General features: G+C 33.4%; 1 protein-coding gene across 1 annotated transcript in view; it reads right to left on the bottom strand.

The window, feature by feature from the left end:
- LOC145678538 (uncharacterized) overlaps window positions 1-23,147 on the bottom strand; it is a gene marked incomplete in the record, with an annotated part of 652,003 nt that overhangs the window by 112,042 nt on the left and 516,814 nt on the right. Inside the window, 2 exon segments of the mRNA XM_081748800.1 lie at window positions 12,253-12,369; window positions 19,153-19,275. Of these exon segments, the coding sequence (XP_081604926.1) occupies window positions 12,253-12,369; window positions 19,153-19,275 (240 nt within the window).

Raw genomic sequence — 23,147 nt, 5'->3', positions numbered from 1 at the left:
TTATGATTGTGAGAATTTGTCGCGGAAAAGTTAATACTGACAGCCAGTAGCATCTGTTGCGATTTTTCTTGGGGGTAAAACATCCCATCTACATACGAATTCTGTTTTATATTACTAAGTTAGTAGTCATGCATTAAAGTATAGACCCTGTAAACGTTATATTGAGGACAAAGGTTATGAAATTCCTATGCCTGCATTTAAAGGCAAAAAATCAAACTTGCACTGCAGAAGCAAATGATACAGGTTTGCTACAAGAATTCGTTGGGCAGTTGAAGCTACACATGGAATGGTGAAAGTATCGTCTGTTGGATGAAATGTTTTACAATGAAATGATAGCTAATATCCTTCCCTATGATAGAACTACTAGTTATCTACAAGATAAATTCCCCATACATGCGACACCAGATGAAAGCCACTTTGCAGTCACCGCAATCATGAAATCTGTGAAAACATCAGGAAAAGGAAACACCTTGGCAGCATTTGTTCAACAGAAGAAATTGTGAAAAAGAGAACTTCCGTTTACATCTATTTCTGCACCGGATCTTGGAGATTTTCCTCGTATTACCAAAAAACATTTGAAAAAAATGTTTTGTGGATTCTTCCAATATGAAATGGCAATATGTTATTAGACTGAAATGTTGGATGAGAAAGGAAATATGCAGTATGTTAAAAACAACGACAAGTTATTGAAAATGACAGTGCATTCAAGACACATACGCAAAGCAAGACATACAAAAGCTTCATCTAAAACCAAATACAGAATTTTACAAAAGTGTCATTAGGTATTGCTGCGAATGAGCAAATGATTTGCGAACAGTTGATCTTGCTCCTATTTTACGGCCATTAATTATTACCTGAGCTATGGAAGGTATTTGTCAAAGATCCCAAACTCAGCACAAATATTGAGCAAAACATTCGATCACGACAACATTTGTATGGTCATAAATGAAATGAAATCTTTGAGTTTTACGTCCCACGGTTATGCCGGTTAGGCTAAAGGAGAAGGTGATGTTGAGTAATGAATGAAAGGGTGGAATGAAGAAAGTGGGGGAAACGGGAGAACCCCGAGAAACCCCAAACAAACGGTGTTTGTCCACCATAAAGTTCACTTGGCGGGGGCTGGGATCGAACCCGGGACCCCAAGCACCAGAGATGAACGCTCTACCACTGAGCCACCGCGGCCCCCTAAATGAAAACAGTGAAAAGGATTAAAGTACGTACTACAGTCCTCCTTTTATCCTTATTTGTTTCACACATTGAAATACTTGTACTTCTTACATGTAACTAACTTTCCGTTTGCATTATATTTTCTTCTATTTCTTGGTCGAAATGTACATTTTATTCAAATTGGGCAGTATTCCACTACTCTACTTCTTATCCCCATCCCACTCTCAGGACACATGGGAGACACTACAACAAAGCTTGCATTCCATTATGGTATTGTTGATGGTTATTCACTTTCCAGCTGAGGTTATTTCACTTTGATTAGACACTTTAGGTATAGGTAACATTGATTTTTTATATGAACACTCACACTGAAACTTCAGACATCCTCAAATGGGTTATTTAGGGGTCTAATGGCAGTTTAACCTCATATTCATATACGGCTGATTGATTCATATTAAATAAACACCAATATCAACAGTTTCAGTTTGGCTCAAAATTTGGATACGGACGCCACAGGCCACCAAATGGGGCCACAGTGAGTTTGGCGCTTTCCAGGTGTGATTCCTCATTCATTCACGTACCAGATATACTAAAGATACATCAATAGCTGTTCGTTTTGCAATTGCCCCCTTATAGGTGAGGTATGGTTGATTTTGGCTAATTTTGACCATGACGTACCCGTGATACAATTTTGGAAACAAAATATATGTGATTGTAGGGTTAAAGCGATATCTGAAAGTTTGTTTTTCATAATTGTACTCGCAGATCATCATAGGTTAAAAAGGGGCCCAAAATATGAATAGAATCTTTTGAGGGGCGGAAAATAGTCGGGGGAGCTGTTAATTGTTTCAGATAAAGCCTTTGTATACACTTACGCATAAATCAAAGTTTGAATTAAATCGATCTAACCATTCTTGAGAAATAAATTAATCTCAGTTTTCCGATTTTGCGCCATTTCTCATGAACCAATGAGAGTTGAGATTTGAAATGTGATTGATTAGTGTATCTTCGGGATACTTATATACCATCCACTTGTCATCTCAAGATTTTCCTGGGGCCATATCACTATACTTATCCACCCACTCCTTTCATAGCGAGCTCCCTCGTGGCTAAGCGGTTAGCGTACGCGCCTTTGGCGTGGGAGACCCGGGTTCGATTCCCGGCGGGAGTTCATGTGGTTCGGATTCCACGTTAATCAGTAGGTCCACGTCTCATATAGCCTCGCTGCTGAAAGGGACGCTAAACTAAAATCAACTCAACTCCTTTCATAGCGGTCGTAGATCTAATGGTCAGAATGGTTGTGCGTTATTCTCATGGAGTCAAAAACAAAAAGTAGTACCTGAGAGTGTTCTTTATCTCCTCAACATGAGATTCGCTAACGCCTGTATATGTTACAGAGAAGTGTCAAATGTTCCATTTCTTCAATGCAAGGCCGCTATCGTTTCAACACTCATATACCTTGAAACGAACAATGATAAGGAACGAAAGCGTCCATCAAACGGAGAGATATCCCAACCAAAGAAGTAAAAGATCTTCAAAGTACCAAATCCACTTCAATACTACTATAAATTATTTTCCACGAAACGTGAAGATCATGCAGGCTTCTAGATGCCATGATTGATTGTGCTGCAAGAAGACCAGTTACATTTGAAGAAATGTGGTGAACCTGTGTGCTTGGATTGCATGATTTTTCACACGAAAAACAAAACAAAAATTTTGCATGAGTATCTTTTATGTAGTAGTCTTTTCTTCCTTTTTAGTGAAGTCGCTTTTCTATTTTCATATACTGTGTTCTGTATCACACATGTAGCATTTTTCTAAATATTTACCACAAGTAAATGTTTCCATGGAGAACTTTCACGCGAGTCAGGGAAAAAAAATGACTATGCATCAATATTAGTTATGCAGTAGTTTTGTGTGCTTTCGCAGTGGAGTCACTTTTCTATACAATTGGATTGCGTTCTGTATCAAAGTTATGTAGCAAAGATTTTTTAAATTGTAATACCCCTAGTAAATGTATTTATCCTACTTTATTTTTATGAGATCTCATCCTAAGGACGTTATCATTTTCATTCCATGGACAAAAATGGCACACTATGATGGACACACCTTGCTCAGGGATCATCGAATCTAAAACTTGCCGTCGGGCATGAAAATTATTGCAGTTTGTTCCAGTTATGTGGTATCACTTGATGGGAGTTCAAATACTCCTTAATTACATGATAGCAACAGGTGCTGCCACAAGGACCCTGGCAGAACAAAACTAATATTATTCTGACTTGAAAGTCTAAGTATTACTCTGAATACAAAATGCCGATTTTTTCACACCTAGAACAATATAGCGCGCAAGAAGAGGATAAATAGTCGTGAGTATTCAAAGATGCTTGTTGACAATAGTACAGATAGCTGCAAAGCTGTTTCGTTACTACGAGTGGGGGAGTGAAGTTTCATAAGAGAGAAAATAATGCAGAGAGAAGGCGTATCCTAAGGGAGAAGGAGAAATTCAAACAATATTCAAGAAATAGGATATGTTTCGATCCCTCATGTTACTTAAAATGTAACTTCTTATTAATAATATATGAATATACCCGGAAACATTGCTTCTTAAGGAAGAGATGAGACGGGTACAATTCCTTTTATACTTTTCTCTATATACAATAATGATATCGACATTATCTCTCTCACTATCACCGTTTGAGGTGACTGTTTAAAATTGGTACTTTTCTCTATCTGGGTTATTATAATTTCACTTCAATTTAGAAATGTATTCTAATGGGGAGGAAAGGAGTTCAAATATACCTTTCAAATGTTTCCCTTAAGCAATCGATATATTCTTTTATGTTCAATGATACACATGGGAGATTCCGTTCACAAAATATATAAGCTCAAAAATACTATATTTCAGTCCTGATGTATTTTATAATTTATAATACTTTTATGGTTGAATTATGAAGGGTTTCCTAGAAGAAATGTTTTTTCAAGTTTCTAACAAATATCCCACTGAAAAATATAATTTATACAAAAGTAACTTGTTTGCCCGTGTGATAAGAAAGAGAACTTTTCCTTCGCACTTTCTTTATTCTCTTAATTATATATGTTCTTCATATATTTATATTTTTCATTCATTTTCAGTTACTAGTTTAGGTTTTCCAACCTACTTTATAAAGGAGGTGTTCAGTTTTACTTTCATGTGTGCATGTTAGTATATATATATTTCGCATCAAAAAATGGATAGAAAACACCGTGCAGACAAGAGCAAGAATCTGAATAAACATTTTGTGTTTTCCTTAATACTCTGAGAATGCTGTATGTATTTTTACATTTGTCATTCTCTCTTCCTCTTTCTTAACGTTTCATTGTCATGTTTTTGGTTCTGTTTTTCTCTCTTTGTTCTTCTTTATCTGTTACTGACTGCATCTGTCTTTTACACACATTCTATTTTTTTTCGTCTGTGCGTGTTTCAAAGCTAAACCCAGGCCACTTTTCAAAACTCACTGACCAGGCCTATCCTAAACATAAGCGTCCTAGTCCAAATTTTCAATTCCTCTCCAATAAGGAAATAAGGAAATCTACATAAACTTCCTACGATGGGGAAGTTACAGTACAAGAATAAATTAAATGTTACTACGTGTAATCAGCTTTGTCTGAGTGATTTCAGGTAAGTGATTATAGTGATTATTATTTCCATAAGTATGAGTTCGAACCCCAAAATTTACTTTTTTTTTTTTTTTTTTTACTTTTTAGCAGGTACGTAGGAAAGTTAATTTTTTTAGCACTACCAATTGCAAATGACGTTTATATTCAAAATAAGAGGAATTGTGACGGTATTTATTCTGACATATTTCAAAAATGAAGAAGAGAATAACAACAATACGCAAAGGCAAAAACTGGTACGAGTATTAAACATTACCAATTATAATTACACGAAAGGCTAAAACAACAGCTGAACTCCTAACGATGGTGCCTACAACTTTGGCTAAAGTACTGTATTTTCAGAACCAATGTGTTCAATAGTCACCAACGGACTTGAACCTATGTCTACAGGCACCAAGAAGTAAGTAAATATTTAGTGTAACGCTGCACGCCAGCTGATTGGACAATAGCATTGGTAGTACTACTCCAGACTTTTGTTAACGTAAAACTGATCCCTTCTCATGACGTATGGGCTTAATTGTAGATAAACACCATGTCCGTGGGATTTTTGGAAACGGTAGAGAAAATGAGACAGAGCTTAATCTCCAAAGAATCCTTCGCGAGGATGACACGGTGTAACGTATTTGCGTTTGGCGTTGCAAATATGGTACCATATTAGTATCATTGTCCGTTGAAGTGAAAATTATATAGTGAAGGTGAACATTTATTATTATTATTATTATTATTATTATTATTATTATTATTATTATTATTATTATTATTATTATTATTATTATTATTATTATTATTATTATTATTATTATAAACGTACTTTTGGATTTGTACTGCGAAATTACTACATAATATGCTATTTTCTGTAATCGTTACTGGATTGTGTTATTTAGTTGATTAGTAGGTACTACTTTTTCTCCAGATCATCAAATAATTTAATTTCGCCTTTAAGTTTAGAGCAAATAACTTTACAGGAAGAAACTGATTTGTTTCAAAGATCAAGCTTGAACTTAGTAATATTTGGCCTATGTTATTGGTTGGCAAGATAATTAAAGAGTAACATGCTGACCTTATGAGTAGTACAGCTAGTAAACACAGGTTCAAATTATGTTCAAGTCGGTGATTTTTTACAAAGCGATTTTGAGAATCGAAGAGTTAATTCTCATAATAAACAAGCAATACTTAAGAGTTGAAAATAAACACCTATATCACGATAGAGACGATTTACGAAATTTGCCCTTCTTTCGTACTTGGCATCAGTTTGTTAACTCTGTCGACCTCTCATCCGTCCATTAAAATAATGTTTATGTTTATAAGGCTTAAAACATCTCCAAAGCAAAGGTCACGTGTAGAGCGAAACACTGAGAAAAAACATTACACGGTTAGTCACGCGCGGTGGAAAGCACCGCAGACTCACTAAACAATCACTAGTAGCTAAACTAAACAGCGGATAACGGAGTGACTGAGCAGGAATGTTCGGGAAGGTGAGGGGGAAGATTAGTTAGACGGAGAAGTCTGTCGGACAAACAGAATGGACACACGATCGAAAATAATTTCCCTGCGGCGCTTTTGACCGCGGCGCGACTACTCGAGGGTTAAAAATGGAAGGTGAATGAGAAGGAACAATATTAGAAGAAGCAATTGATTTAAGATCAGCACTAATCACTAATTGAGTTGAATTATTCGGACTCTAAAAGCTAATTTGACAAAGAATATTTAAAAAAATCAAAATAACTTTAGAAGAATATTATAAATAAAGATTTAAAATTTAATGAGTATAAAGACTGTTTAATGAGAAGGAATCATACTATTAAATGTATTTAATTAGAAATCGTAAGCACAAAATATATGGTAAAAGTAACGAAATAGCTCAAGGCTGTGTAGATGAAAAAAGTGTATATTAGAAGATAGTATAAATACATTACTGTGATGCCATTATAAGATAGATGTGAAGGAATTCAACATAAATTAAAATGTGTGTGATTCTTCTAAAATAAGGAGTGCGTCAGAAAAAATGGTAGAAAATTTGGCACTGAATTTCGGTGTAATGTGTTTTTGTTACTTTGTGTGGGGCACGCGAAAATGGGGGCAGAAATGCTTTGAAAATGGGGACACGCGAGAAACCCCAGCTTTTACCTACTCATATTGGATACTATAGGAATTGTAGGCAAACATGTATTCTCCTCTGGAACGGAGCTGGGGTTATCTTATGTGGTAGAATGCAGGAATTCATGATACTTACCTCGGCTGCATAAAGAGAACGCGCAACATGGTCTGTTATATTTCAAATTGGATTGATAATTTTTGCGTATTGATGAATAGATTTTCCTCAATGCCGTACAGTATGACCTCAAAATTTTTAAATTTTGGCGGCCAGATCTTGGGTGATCTTCGACATTTCACAACATGCACGAAATTTCTGGAACCAGTGAGTATCTGCGTTGTGATGTACTGTACTTACTGTTCTAAATGACAAATGTTTTGGGTTCTTGCGACAGCGTTATGCCAGAGTTTGAACTTATACAGAAATTTTCCCTTACAATATATTGTCGGTGCTCTCCTTCGTGGCTAAGCACTTAGCGTACGCCACTTTCGTGTGAGACCCGGATTCGATTCCAGACGGAAGTTCATGCGGCTCGGATTCCACAGTAATCTATAAGTCCTGTCTCATGTGGCCTCGCTGCTGAAAAGGATATTAGACTGAAAAACAACTCAATTTATATATATGTGTCGTTGAACATTGATCGTCACTGCAATTAAGACTTACTGAAGATACTGACAGAGTGACAATCTCTTTGTTAAATGGTCTACTCGCCATACTATCTCTTGTGCTACTTTGATCTAGTACGTACTTTCGATAATGGTTCATACAAGCGCCTTCTATTTCAGTCGGGGAAATACAGCAAGACATGTTTATGTTCTCTGTTAACTGACTACTTACTAGTTTCTCTCTAAGTCTTTCCTTCTGACAAAGTGACTTAAACCACTGTAAATCTTACACGTACAACTGTTTAAACTTGTTCTATACACGAACAAGAACTACATCATCAAAGTAGGGAGTTTCATTAGTTACGGCTAATCTTTTGGTATATAAAAAAGGTCCAAACGCAAGTATTGATCTTCCTGCAAAGCCTTTAAAAAACGTGGAAATATAGAATGCTTTTTATCTTATACGTGTACTTACTTCTATATAACAGAGTGGCATTCCTGTTTCCTTTATATATGTACAGTTGTTCAGTACTTGTCCTTAAATATTCAATCATACACTTCAAATCACTGATGTATTCACGCGAACACAAACTGCACACAAAATCCCGTATGATATTCCAGGACTTGTATATTAAACATGACATTGTCAAAATACCTTATATAATGTGATGTACTCTACTGTATCACGACTGACAAAAGGTCTGATACGTTAACTCTTACAATTACACTAGTAGACGTCCTGACACTATTGCTGTGATTAATTTATTGCGCATGTGTTTAATGCAGTGTGTTGTAGACTGTAATGTGAACAGAACAATGGATAAAGCAGTTGTGGATGTATCTCTCACATCTTATTTATACAGCTACATGTTCAATCGAAGGATGATTTAAAAAAAAATTGCAATTTATAACGTCAACTGAACCAGTGTTCTGCACTTTGCCCTGTGCAGTCTATATTACAAACAACAATTTTAATATGTTGGTCACATAAATTTACTCTACTGAAATGCTCGGAATGAAAGGTTTTAGTAGAATCTTATTCAACTCTTTCTTTGAGAGTTAGGGATAGTATTATTATTTTACTGCATACATTTTGATTTCCGATTTCATATTTAATGCAAATTTAATTTTTAAAATCTGATAGCAGTATTAAATTACATATTTATTTAAGTATCATTTACAAATTTATTTACAGCAGAATTTCTCACGTGGGAGACCCGGGTTCGATTCCCGGCGGGAGCTCATGTGGTTCGGATTCCACGTTAATCAGTAGGTCCACGTCTCATATAGCCTCGCTGCTGAACGGGACGTAAAACTCAAAGTCAACTCACCTCAAAATTTCTCACAATTTACGTCATATTTATCAGTAATTAATTGCTCTCATATTCTTTTGGTATTACACGAAAAAGCTTTACGCCATTCTTTAAAATGAATACATTTCTATTATATTCTGTTCACAAAGGCTTCATTTCTGCGCCAGTAATATTATCGTAGTTTAGCAATATTATCATATGTGTTTCGACATAATTTAAGTAATATCATAAATTCGTATGCAAGTAAATTGAATAATATAGCATTTTACAATTCAATAGCTTAATTCGACAAACTTATTTAATTGATAGTTTTGTTGAAATTAATGTTTTGAAATTCCAGGAATATCTTCTTGCTATATAATTGCAGCAGATTGTATAACGAATATGTAAAGCTCTCGAAACACGAAAATAAGTATTTATGAAAGGCTACCTACAAATAGAGTTTTCTATTCATTATTAAAATTTCTTGTATAGGTACTCTTAGCTTTGATGACAGACTGTGACAATAGATAAGTTTTTCAGCATACTAATATTACGGCTTTTCACACTCGTTTATCCATTTCTTAAACTACAATGTCTCAAGATTTTAATATATTGTAGTTCACATGCGAATATGTGAAAAACGTTATTCAGGTACTTCTTAAACATACTACTAATCCGCGTTACTTAAATTATCAATTCCATTATAATGTTTGTTTAGTATTCGAAAAAGACATAAAATATGACTGATACCTTAGGTATTTATATAAGATATTTGATTATACAAGTTGCAGTTCTTTCACTTTATGTAGAGTTTTTTCTTAAATCCTGCTACTGTATTGATATTTACTGCACAAATCAGGAGTCTCATCACTTCCATCTCTACAATCTAGGTTGCCATCCCAAACGTAACTACTTCGAATGCATCCCCCTATATTACATTGAAATTCTTCTGGTCCGCAATTAGATGGTGCTGGTGGAGGTGTTGTATGTATGGTAACTTAAACAAAATAACATTGTAAATTTAGTCGTTAAATATTTATAATTATAAACATTTACTACTTCAGTATTGTAAATGAAAAACAGCTTGCTGTTTAAAAGAATATGCAATTTTAATTCGTACTAACTATTCTGCGAAGCGAATGTATGTTTGAAAAACCTATACAACACTATGTACTATATAACGATCTTCAGTTAGACTTCAACTCAAACAAAACTGCCATTGTAATCGGTAAACACCGCGTGTGTTAGTATTCTCGGGATTCTCCAATTTTCTCAGGCTTACTTCATTCCACCATTTCATTCACTACGATCACTTCCTTTTTCCTAAACATCTATGAATAAACATTGTCTGTTAAACTAGAAGTTTCACTTCAAGTATATGAAATTAATTACGGTCTTCCACACCACATATATCGTTGAGACCGTGATAAGTAGTTTGGGGCATGGCTCATCACATTTGCACATAGGCTTCAATTACATGATGTAAATTACCCGGAGACGCAGACATTAAAATTAAATACTATACACTCAAAGCATCATAAGACAAAGTTGAACTGTACAAGGACGATTGTCCTACTGAAAAGTGTCATTGCTAACTTGAGGAATGATCCAGTTGAATGGCCCGTTGATAGCTAGAAGCGTCCTAGTGATTTCCATATGCGACACCTGGTCCATGAATGATCATTTGAAAGATCCCTATATCATTATGAGGAATATATACATATATGACATATTTATTTAAGGGAACTGAAATATTTGACGATGGCAATATGCAAAGACTGTTTTGGAGTCTTTGTGTCTATATTATTATGCTTTAATAATATAGATGCCATAGATGATTTAAGTTATTCAAAAATTTAACGCAACTGAATAAACAGGTGAGATTAAGTCCTTTCTCGATTCGCTTCAGAAGTTAGAATAAATTTGATATTTCTGAAAAAAAAAATACTTTAAAATAAACCTTAATTGTGCAATATAATTTTAATAGGTGATTAGTGCTAGCCTATCAGCTTTAAACTAAATTGAGGTCTGAAAAATCTGCAATCTAACTTCTAAAACAAAAATGAAGTCAATTTGATAAGAGACATCCAATGTTTTGTCCTTTTTTAGAAATATGAGTCGTATTTTCTATTTGTGCTATAATTAAACATTGTCTAAAGTTTTCTACACGTACGTAAACCATAATTATTCACTTTTGAAACTAAATGTAACTTCATAAGCGCCTGTTAGAACTTCTCTGAACATAAACGTAGGAGAAGTAAAATACAAGGGAAACTTAATTTATGGAACAATACATACTATCTGACTGGTTACGAAAATTCGTTTTCCTTATTATCGAAAATTAATATCCATTTGTAATAGCAAATTAAATCATTTGCATTAGCTAAGTGACCATTGAATAAACTGATGTCTAATTTAAGACAGGCAGAACATTATTCATGGAAAACGTGTACTGCTTAATTTAAACAAATAAATGTAAAAGTTGTCAATCTTACATATGTATGTAGAATGCATTGTATTTTTATATATTTGGATTGTGATTTATCATGTTCACAACGATCCTCTTATTTTGAATACACAAGTTCAACAAAACTCTCCATTACATTATCGTTGAATTAAGGGTGATGCAATCAAACTGGTGAGATGATTTAACAAATAGGGCTCTTGCGATCACATCCATGTTTATTTTATTTAGCTAACCTTTCATACGCACTAAATGTGTTTATCTTCTGAGTTGTGGTAATTCGAGAAAACACTCTTAGTAACACTTACTTCATTCGAAGTATTGCATATAAAGTGTACGAAACCAAACTTTTGTTTTCTTCAAAAGTTGTATACGAATTCTGCTTCTTGAGAAATTTTAGGCATTTTGTTGTTGGCTTAATGATATCTGTTTTGTTATCATCTCGTATTTCAGATAATAACAAAAGATATATCAATAAATCAATAACAAAATGATTAAAATGCCACTAGATGCAGAATTCAGAAAGAATTTCCGAAGAAGAAACACTTGCATTTATATACTTTACTCACTTTACCTCAAATAAAGTAAGTCATTTAGTGAGAAAATATTGCAAAAAAATATTTACATGCTATCATTAAAGATAAGGCAAATGCTGCCCTCAGCAAAACACCAAAAATATTTAACATACTACGTACTTATTCAATTTCATGTGGATGTGGACTAACATACATTGGACAAATGAGACATGCAATTATATGCGATTAAATCAAGCAGCGAGGTCAACATTTGGGCACATGCAATAGAAGAGAAACATAACATTTTGTTTGAAAAGTCGTTTGGTGATATGTATATCCACTTCTGGATGTAAGACGTTATTTGAGAATCAATAATTAGCAAATTAGAGTATAGTATCGTTTTAATTCTAGGATCTATAATTAAAGAGTTCACAAAGAATTTAATTATTATACTCACAGCAATTAGATTCATCGCTTCGATCACCGCAGTCATTTTCACGGTCACAAACCCATCTATTGGGAATACATTTCCCAGAGAAACAACGAAACTCGTCTTCCTTGCATGTATGTTGTTCTAAGGTGGGAAGCACATTGAATTAATGTACAAAGAAAAATGAAAATACATCGTATCGTATACTTCAGTTCGAAAACCAATATGAAATATCATAGATAAGATAACATTGGATGGACATAATATATTAATAATTTCGTACTACCAATAAAAAATTCTCTAAACATCAATGGCGTATCAGTTATAAAGTGATCGTTAAAAATGCAATCCAAACTAATAATACGTTTTGTGTTTGTTTATGACTGCAACAATGGTTTAGTTTTAAAAGTTTTATAAAATATCACCTTTGTCTATTTGTATCAACTTCTATGAACTTATTGATTTCAGCTATTAGTCTCTCATAGAAAAATGCATTACTATACAAAGAGTTGAATACGCACAAGTGACCCTTGCTCTAATTATCATGGGAACAAAATTTTAGAAATAATATTCATTTACGTGTACGCCTTAAACTTCTTTTTGTAGCTGAATGTCATTTTTATCTTCAAGGGCCGTTAGAAAATAGTTATTGATTTCCTGTTCTTGATGTATAATATGTGACAAAGTGCATACAGATGTTTCAATGATGTGACGATATAATTGACGATTTGAGTGAATATGTATTTAGTGTTACTGTGATAGATCATATACCATAATTTGAAATGGAGGAAGAACGAACTGTAATTTTTAATTTATTTTTTAAATAGCATTTTGAACTTTAAGATTTTTAAGTACGTATTAGAAAAAGTAAGTAATTAATTTCTTACTTCTAAATATAGACCTTTGTCGAATGTCGAGAATGTATTTATAAATATATGTCCTGATCGTGGTGAACCTTAAACTAAGCCTTCGGCGATTCTAGTTGCAGAATACGTGGTTAGAACATTGGTTGTCTCATAATCGTTGTTGCAGGTTTCTCAGACCACAGATGACTACTTCTTTGTTGAACTATGTCCTAAATTATCACAAGAAATAGGTCAATTCGAAAAATGAGTTCTCCCGTACTAAGGATACGACATGAGATCTTGAACACGGCATATCCTGTGACCATTTTAAAATTCTTGAGCACATTGTGATCAAGTACATTATCAATGGACTCACGATGTTAGGTGAATCTGCAAACATGCGTTCTCACACCAAAGAATTGAACGAAGCAATCGGTCGCCGGAGAATAGTAAATCACTAATGTGTTGTTTTATATGTACAGAAAGCCTTATAAATAGATTTAAAAACACATAGTGAGAGAAGCACAAAGAAACAGCATTATTCATTTTGAGACTGAGCAGCTACAGACTCATAGAATGAATTGCGTCTTCCTGAAAGGAAGTTAGAAACATCTTAATGAGTAATCATCGAACAGAAAAAGCTAGGTGTAAAAGTATCTCGCTGTCTTTTATAAACCACTGTGGCCAATAAGTAGACCGCGCTGTACTGTTTGAGCTGCAAGTGGGCTGCAATTGTCTTGAATTTGAATTATTATACTTAAGTGGAATAATAGTTTTTTTCTTTCTTCTCGGAACTAGCTATGTAATCTTATAGATAACATAAACTGCATTGTTGCATTTACTTATGAATAAAATACTTCCGTGATGTTGCGTATAGTCTGAGGTTTTCCATATCTAAACAAGCAATATTTACACTCGCCTTATAATGAATAAAGAATTAATTTTGTAAAATGCACTTCGCCTAAAATTTACAATTATTCTTAATTTTGTTTAATGTAATTCTCACACTTATCTGAGATCTAATAAAATCTGCCTATATAAGCTCAACTGGCCAACATGAAAGAGGAAACACTTTCGTAGTTTGCTATGTTATTCTAGACTTAGTGGATAGAAACTATTTAGACAGATTTTATATTGTTCACGCCGTACATGCAATTATTTTTTAGTGTTTCCTTTGAAGTTGTATGACTTATATAATCAAGTTCTATTCAATTTATAATGAGACCTGAATTTTTTATCGAATTGACGATGTAGCGTGTTGTTATTACTATTGACGAGTTGTGCATTTTCTAATTGTCTGTATAACCACTGCCTTAATGTACAAATTTTGTTACTCTTAATTATTGGTACCTCGTACCCGATTAAATTGGGATAAAGTTTGTGAAAAATGTTTGAAATGGAACATAATATTTGCACACTTTCGGTTACGAAAAACTAGACTGACTCGCAGAGCTTAAGGCCGAAGACTTGAATGGAGATTATTATGCTACTCTAAACCTCTTACAACGTAAATATGTTTTCCAGTTATTCTATTATAAAGTAATTTGAGTATTCACTTATAGAAGTAGAAGATCTCGACATTGCCTCCAAGTAAATATTCAAGTGACATGTAGAAAAAATCATAAACTATATCAGAAAAGAATAAAAAATTAAAATTGGCACTCTGTATGATACAGTCTGTGAAAGATACATAGTGAAGGGCAAAGTTAAATAAACAAACAGAAGAAGTGAACAGATATATGGTTTAGGGGAAAATGTAAAGTTTTTTTCTACAAAGATTTCTTTTAACTCTTAAATTGACAAGTATTGGAAAATTCCCTTAAAATGTTTGATTTGTTGATTACTGTTGAAACACCTCACCGTGATTTCATAATTCTTGAAACTGTTTTATATCTTTTGGATACAAATTACAAGAGGATGTTTATTCCCAATTAACATTGCTCAGAAATAGCTGATAATATATTGCTAGTGGGAAACAATGCCAATAATATGATCAATTATAATTAGAGAAGTAATTAGCAACAGTTTGGTTGATATATTTCCTCGGTAGGCCAAGAAACCACAGAAATTTTTTTTTCAGCAACAAGGGAAATAACGTTTATGAAATAACGTAATTGATACTGAACGTGACTGTCTCCTGCTGGAGAAGATTTACAACTACCTGAACTAGTAATCTCCAAGCCACGTATTTGAAAGTTGTATGAAGGCTACAATGCCAACTACGTGAACGATCACTTAAATTATCACTCGCAGGTATAAAGCAATAAAAGGTTTAGTTGTTTGTATGTAACAGGGACAAATAGAGAGTTAACATGGGTTCGAATCCTCTCTATTGAAATTGTTTTCTTAAAAAATAAAGAATCAGCAATTTACAGATTATTGACGTTTCAATGCAAGAAACGTTTGTAGATATTAAAGCTATGTAATATCGTACCACAGGTCCTTCTACTATTGTCTCTAACTTTTGTACCTATGTGGAAGAAAAATGTTCGGTTCCCGTCGAGAGCTCACGTTGTTTCGCTTTCACATTAAGCACTAGGTTCAGGTCATATGTAACCTTGATGTTGAAAAATGCTGTAACAGAATACCGAACAGTCTCATGTTTACTCTTGAACAAAACACAATATTAAAGGTGTTCATATTAAAGGTGTTTCAATATTAAAGGTATTGAAAGGTGTTCATATTAATAAGAAAATAACATTTAAGTATTTGGCGCAAGCAGGATCGTCATTTGGGGTTAGCAGTTAGGTAATTGCTCTCACATTCATGGATCCACATACATTTTATTGCTCTTATAAGAGAGTCTTCGAAATCCGAATTGATACTAGTGCTTGCAAGTGAATTATTGGGTACAAAACAAGCAATTCTTCAAGTATATCAGTGTTAACAGAAGTGTCGTTCCTGTGTACTTAAAGAGTAAGATGTAGTAAATATCAAACCTATCAGAAACTTGAATATTATAGAAAATGCTTTCCTTTTCCCCTCTATATGGGTTTTTAGAGTATGCTGAATCACATATTTTCAACGAACATAACACGTAGGAAGAAGGAAATCTACTACTTCAGTTATTCTAATACTGGGCATTTTCGAAATATATAAAATGAGCATAATCTTCCTGAATATATTTCAATTTACACATTTCATCTCAGCACATTATCGAGACTTTCTTATACAGTTCAGAATACCGCGGTTTAATATTTTCTAGAAGAAACCAAATCTACAGAATATCAAACAGTTACTTTGAACAAATTGCCTCAAATTACGGATCATTTACGCAAGTTATGTCGCTAACTTTTTGTTGTATAAAAGGCAGGCAACTCCTTCCAATTACACATCAAACGAATAGCAACAAATGGCGGAATTATACATATTGGAAATTTCCTCGTTGCCTTGAGTTTTCAATTAGAGATACAATGTGCCTCATTGAGTGTTCTTCCCTGACTTTTTAATGATTGATATACTAGTTCTTCTTTAAAGGAAAATAGTAAGGAAAGGTGTTGGTACTTCTTGTAGTTGTTTTGGGAACAACATTTAGAGTATTCTAATTATTGAGATTTACATGACAAACTACTACAAAATCGTCTACTCCCAAGACATCTATTTCCGGTCAGATTCTGTGTTTGACCACCTTTCTCAAACAGTTTAGAAACGAAGCATCCTCTATTCTGTTGATTTGTTCTAGACCATGGTTGTTTTTATCATGTATTTTATTTTTCCAGTTATTAGCATATTCTCTGAGTTGTGGGTTTTCAAATCGGTTGTTTCTCGAGCTACTATTAATTTTAATATTTCCTCTGTACTATATAACGATCAGAGATTTAGATTCCTATTCCATAGTCTTTGCAGGTGTTGTCGATATTTGAAAATTATTTCCTACCCTGTAGAGTTCCTTTGCTAGCAACGGGAGGAATGTGCGAGTGTCATGACGCTGAATAGCTAGGCACCAGTGTCAACGGCATATCAGCTAATTACTTGTCCTTCGTTTGAAAAGCACAATCTGTACTTCACATAGTTGATTTCGAAACGGAGTAGGTGCAACATTACCTAACTTGGAGTCAACGAAAAGTCAAATGTGATACGTCCTATTTAAGTTTTAATATATTAATAGTGATTTGGAAAATTTCAAGTTTATTGATTGTAAAGTTTATAAAGAAATTATACTTCATCAAATTCTAAATGAAACAAAATATTCATTTAATTGAATGTCTATGTATATGTTGTAAAGAATCTGTACTAAAACATTCGCGTTATTCAATTACCTTTGTACAACAGATTCAGTGTTCATCAAGTATAACACCTGTTTAATGAAGTTTAGTAACTAACCTGTTTATGGAAGATCTCTTATTATTCAATAGATATTGTATACTGGTAAGTCTATTTTTGTTTTTTCTATAATTGCTATTAATATTTGTGATCATATAATTAACTTTTATTATAAGAAATTTAGTTTTGCATTTGCAAGAGATATTTTTGATTGGAATAATTTATAGGTAATTTTAGATTAACTGAATCATTAGTTTTCTTATAACAGAGACTTGTTTTCTCTTGGTTGGTTTTGGACATAAATTTCATTATTATTTTGATGAGAAATGAAATTCCATTTGTTCGACGCTCCAGGAATAACAGGATGGCAGATATTATCCTGGAAATGCATAAACCACTAAGTTAAAATTTGATGATTGTGGTTTCCTACGGGAAACGCATTGTACGGAAAATGTAGTTGTAGCAGCCACAGGAATTTTGTCATCACCGTTAGTGCATAATCAAATTAAGAAAAATAGGGAAAATAATGAAATCCACAAAACGGATATTCTTCCTATCTCTACGTCGCTGTGTCATCCTACCTATGTTCTGATACTCAAGTTCATAACCAATCACTAATAAATATGTCAAAGGAATCACCATAAAGTCTGCCTAATCGTACTATTCGATCCCCCCTTTCTTACCATTTACGTCAAATAATTGTGTGACTGTATGTTCCGGCCAACGCCCTATCCGAAAAATATATAAGAAAAATTTACAAAATTCGAGCGACATAATCCGACTACCAGCAACCAACATTCGATCCTCGTGGGACGTCACCTTATAGATATGAGGTAAATATGTATTTGATTTAGCTATTGACTAAATTGCTATAATCGTAACTTCTTTTCCCCTAAACAACATTAACCCTGTCATGGCTCAAGTAACGTTTTAAAGTTTTCTCGGAGCCTTGACTTAAAAAATTTCAAGATACAAATACTAGAACAGGTGACACTTGGCATACAAATGTTGCTAATCATATTGCTTTAGAGGATCTTCTGAATTATAAAGAATGAGCTATATTCTTTTTGAAATGTTTCGTTTTATTTAAGTCATCTTGTCCATTGTCAGTTATTGTTGTTCGTTTTCTTTCAATATTTTGCTTAATTTTATTTCATTTTAATAAATATTCATTTATAGAAATATGCATTTGTTCTGCTATGCTCTGTTTTCCCTAAGCCTTAAAGACCTGAGGTAAATAAATTATCTTTGAAACATCTGCGGTCTGAGATTTCTCTGGTTCGTGACTCGTGGGATTGTTCGGGGTACTAACGGTGGTCGACTATATTTCCATACCATAGTATATTTATTTGAAATTTGATTATTTGTTCACGAAGCTTTTATTGGTAACTTTATAAGTGTACGAAATTTGTGTATTTGTGTAATAACTCGTATGAAGTTTATCTTCTTTATGTATTTGTCTCTGCATGAAATCTCATTTCCATTCTCCACCTTTGCGTCAAAAATAAATACACTATAATTGATTTGGAGTGTTTTAATATATATATATTTGGAAGGCTTATTCCATACACTTAGCATTATATCGATAAGTATTTTCTCTTTAAATTTTATTCAATTCATTTGGGGAAAACATTTATATATCATGCCTTTTAAGTACTTCAATCGAACATTAATGTTAACATCACAGACAGAAACGTGAGTTATCGTTCCTAGTATAAATTTTTAAGATACTTTCCAACCTTCTCGAATAGTTTATAATCGTCAGCTCGTAACTCTCAGTGTGTTAACTATTATAAATAAATATGGACAAAATACTTACGGCACATTTCAACATCCTCATCACTTCCATCATCACAATCATTCTTAAGGTCGCAGATCGCTCTATGCCTTATACAGCTTCCATTGCCGCAGTAAAACGCAAATTCTTGGCAACCGATCTCCTCTAATAAATTAGATAATACATGTTAATTTTCATTTTTAACATTATGTTACGTACAATTTCTGCGAAATATTATTACATTTCATTATGTATAATATTACGAATTTTTACAGTCTTTGAAGATGTTGGTGAGTTTGAATGTTGAAATAATTAGACACTAAATCAAAATATGTAAAATGTAAGTCATTTGTAGATTTCAAGGACTCTAATGCATAGAATTATTTTGGATTTTACACACAGGTAGTTGAAAATAACAACAAGAATAAAATAAACGTTTTTGTAATATTAATGGAAATTAAGAACAAATAATTTCACCTTTGTTAAAATTTGGATCTTATGTACTGAAGCATTCTTATTATGTTCTACTAACCCACATAATTAACATTTAATGTTACCAATACGAATCTCCTTCAGCAAATGAGAATTTTCTTTTCTTCCTAACAGACAACATGGCGAATATGGATAAAGTGTCAGTAGAGAGAACAACTTAGTCGGAGAGGTAGTTACTCGTTGCGTATGTAATATCAACCATCAATCCTTACATAGGGCTCATACAAAGTCATTTTTCTGCTACTCTTACTATTGTGTAACACTTTTTCTGTTATTTTGTACTGATATTGTTAATCGACGGTAAGTTACTACTCTGTCTTTCAAAGCAATAAATCGAGTATTACTTATTTTTAGGAGTAATAAGGGAAATAGAAACTCTGCTCTAGTGTATGGATGCTTCTACGTATACGGTAAGTATTTTTTTATATATGCAATGGCATGACAAGAAATTTGTGAAGTAACTGAATGTAATGTAAGAATCAAAATAGCGATAAACATTAATTGTCATGACGTCTGCTCCATTATATATTGAAACATACATTTGACATTCCAACCTCCTCTTGCGTTTTGAGTGGGAACAACTGCAACTTTGATCCTTCATCTTAATCATATGCTTAACAATCATAACTAAGTGAGCACTTTTTCATTCTAGTCCCACTGAAATTGAAATTATTATATCTTATCGAATATTAATCGTTGTTGAAGGAAAACTTTAGACATAGTTCTTATTGGACTGAAGAATGTTAAGTCATATTCTGGATACTATAACAATTGCGCTAATTCATCCCCAATAGCATCAGATCATACTCATGGATGTTAAACTAAATACAAATTGCGTTAATTAGGAATAAAGGTAAAAGAAAAGAATGCCTGTTTTCATCATAAAATATTGAGTGTGTCTACTGAAAACGTAAAAATTTCTATCGAACTAATTGGTTTCGTAGTTAGCAAAACGCTCTGGTCATGTTTGTTCCCAGGCTTCTTCAAGTAAGTGTCGAACAAAGGCTGATTGAAGCCACGAACAACATCACAACGAAAGTAGAAATACAGGAAAGTTCTGGCCTCATTTGTGACTGAAACCATGCCGTCTGGCTCACACATACAGTCGTTTCCACTATAAATATAGAAGTCATTTGACAGGTAGAAATTATGCATATCTGTAACAAAATACAGAAACAAGTTTCGCTAGATACAGAAAAGTTAACCAGGAAATGGTCTGTATTCACAAAAACGGGAAACGACTAACAAAATATGAATACCGCATTTTACACTATTCCCATACTTAAGTTTTTATGAGCACAATAATTTATAGTAAACATACGGATTAAGGTCCTCTGTTTACATCTGTCAATTACTAAATTAACCCATTATTTTGGTTCTTATGTAAAGAGAATAGGTTCATGTTTCAAACTTGTTACCTTATGTAAATGTAATAATAAAATATAATACTTGTTCAATATAGTATTGAAATTTTAACAATGTGGTTATATGATATCAATGTGGGCTGATCAATAAAGAATGATAATAAATCGATATAACATAATTACTTGTACTAATCCTCAACATGCTGATGATCTCTTTCAAAGTAGTCCCTATTATATGCAATGTACTTGTCCCAACGTTTTTGCCAGTCATCAAGAATTTTTGCAGGCCATTTTTGGAAAGATCATTCCAAACCGCCACTTCAGTTTTCTTCACTGCCCCTGAAGATCCAAAATGCCTTCTCCGGAATTGTTTCCTCAAAGTTGAAAACAGAAAGAAATCAAGGTTCTAAAGCAGGGATATATGAAGGATGCAGTACACATCGTTCATCGTTGCAAGATAGTCAATAACAACATTGGTTATACGGGGCTTGGCGTTATCATGGTGTAGCATCCATCCTGTTTCTTTCAAATGTGGTCGTTTCCAATGAATGTGACTTTGGAGGGTTTGCAATTTATCCTTATAATACACTCAGTGACAGTTGTATGTGATAGGATACTTTCGTACACCATGCCTCGAATATCGAAAAATGACATGACCATAACTTTGTTAGCAGAAGCAACCACTTTTGCTTTCTTGGGTGTTGGCGATGTAGGAGACTTCCACGCTGAATTCTGTTGCTTCGATTCAGGGTCAAAATGGTGAAGCCAACTTTCATCGGCAGTGATCATTTTTGACAGAAATATGGGATCGCTTCGCAGCTTTGATTTCCACTCCGAACAAATCTCCACAGCCATGCAGCTTTAAGATCAGAAATGAGCAATCTGGGAACCTACCTAGCACACACACGTGACATATGCCATTTGTAAGCAGCGTATAAACGGAACCAAATGAAATATCTATTCTTAGCGCTACTTCTCTTACGATGATTCGGCAATTTTCTCTCACTATCACAGCAGTGATGTTGATGTTCAATTTCGTCAGAGCAGTTAATAGAGTGTCGGGTACACTTTCTTTTGAAGTTGATTGTCTCCCATCTTTAAACGTTTTCAACCATCTTCTCCCTGTGCTATAGGGAAGAACAAACTCACCATACGGCTCCTGCAACAATACACATTCTTCAGCTACTGTTTTCTTCAAGCGAAAACAGCATTTGATGCAGGGTACTTCGCGTGTCACTTCCATGTTGTCTTATATGAAATTGAAACTACGTTTGCTTGAAGGGCTGTTAATGTCACATTTTGGACGTTATGGCCTTCAAACTTGCTCTATCGATTCGTTACTTCTCCCACTACAGAGACGTGTCTCATTTTTGTGACTTCCTTTATAAACACTGATGATTAATCTTTATTGATCAGCCTACGTATATCGTCGTTATATGTTTTGGAAATAATGATGAAACCTCATAGAAAAAGTATGGTGTTATATTAAAAGATTATTATCTCAAAGAAACCTAATATCAATTATAGTACATACTGTAATTTACGTCTCTTTATGTCATGGAACGAATTGTAAGAATGCACACAGCCAATTTGAGTACGTAGATTTTCAGGTTGTTGACAGAGTATTCTCGGTATGAGAGGCTGTGAACTCGTCTCCTTTTAAGGAATAGATAAAGAAAACTAGAACATTGATATGGCAGGAAATCGGGTTATGACCCAAATAAGGTCAAAATATTTTCGTTTTTAAACATTATATTTGCTACAAATTATGTATAGACTTGACTGGTCTTCAGGAGTAAAAACATCCTGATTAAGACTATAGATATAATAAATATCTTGTTTGTCCTTATAAGGAGCTATTTTGAATTGTAAAACGCGTTTAGAGAATATGAAATGAAGAATATAGACCTTTGGAGATTTTTATTTTTCAAAGCTGTTAATGGTAATATATATATATATATATATATATATATATATATATATATATATATATATATATATATATATATATATATATATATATATAATGGTAATATATATATATATATAATGTTTGCTGAACTTATAGTTTTACTATATTAAGTTCTGACAATGAATCATGTTAGATATTATAGACTTTATTAAAATGTACGAGTGGAATTTAATGAGAAAATTTGTTTACACCGTACATACCATAAAGAC

This window comes from Thermobia domestica, chromosome 2 (genome assembly GCF_964235325.1).
Source record: "Thermobia domestica chromosome 2, izTheDome1.hap1.1, whole genome shotgun sequence".
NCBI lineage: Eukaryota > Metazoa > Arthropoda > Insecta > Zygentoma > Lepismatidae > Thermobia > Thermobia domestica.
This window is presented reverse-complemented; position numbering and strand designations above follow the sequence as displayed.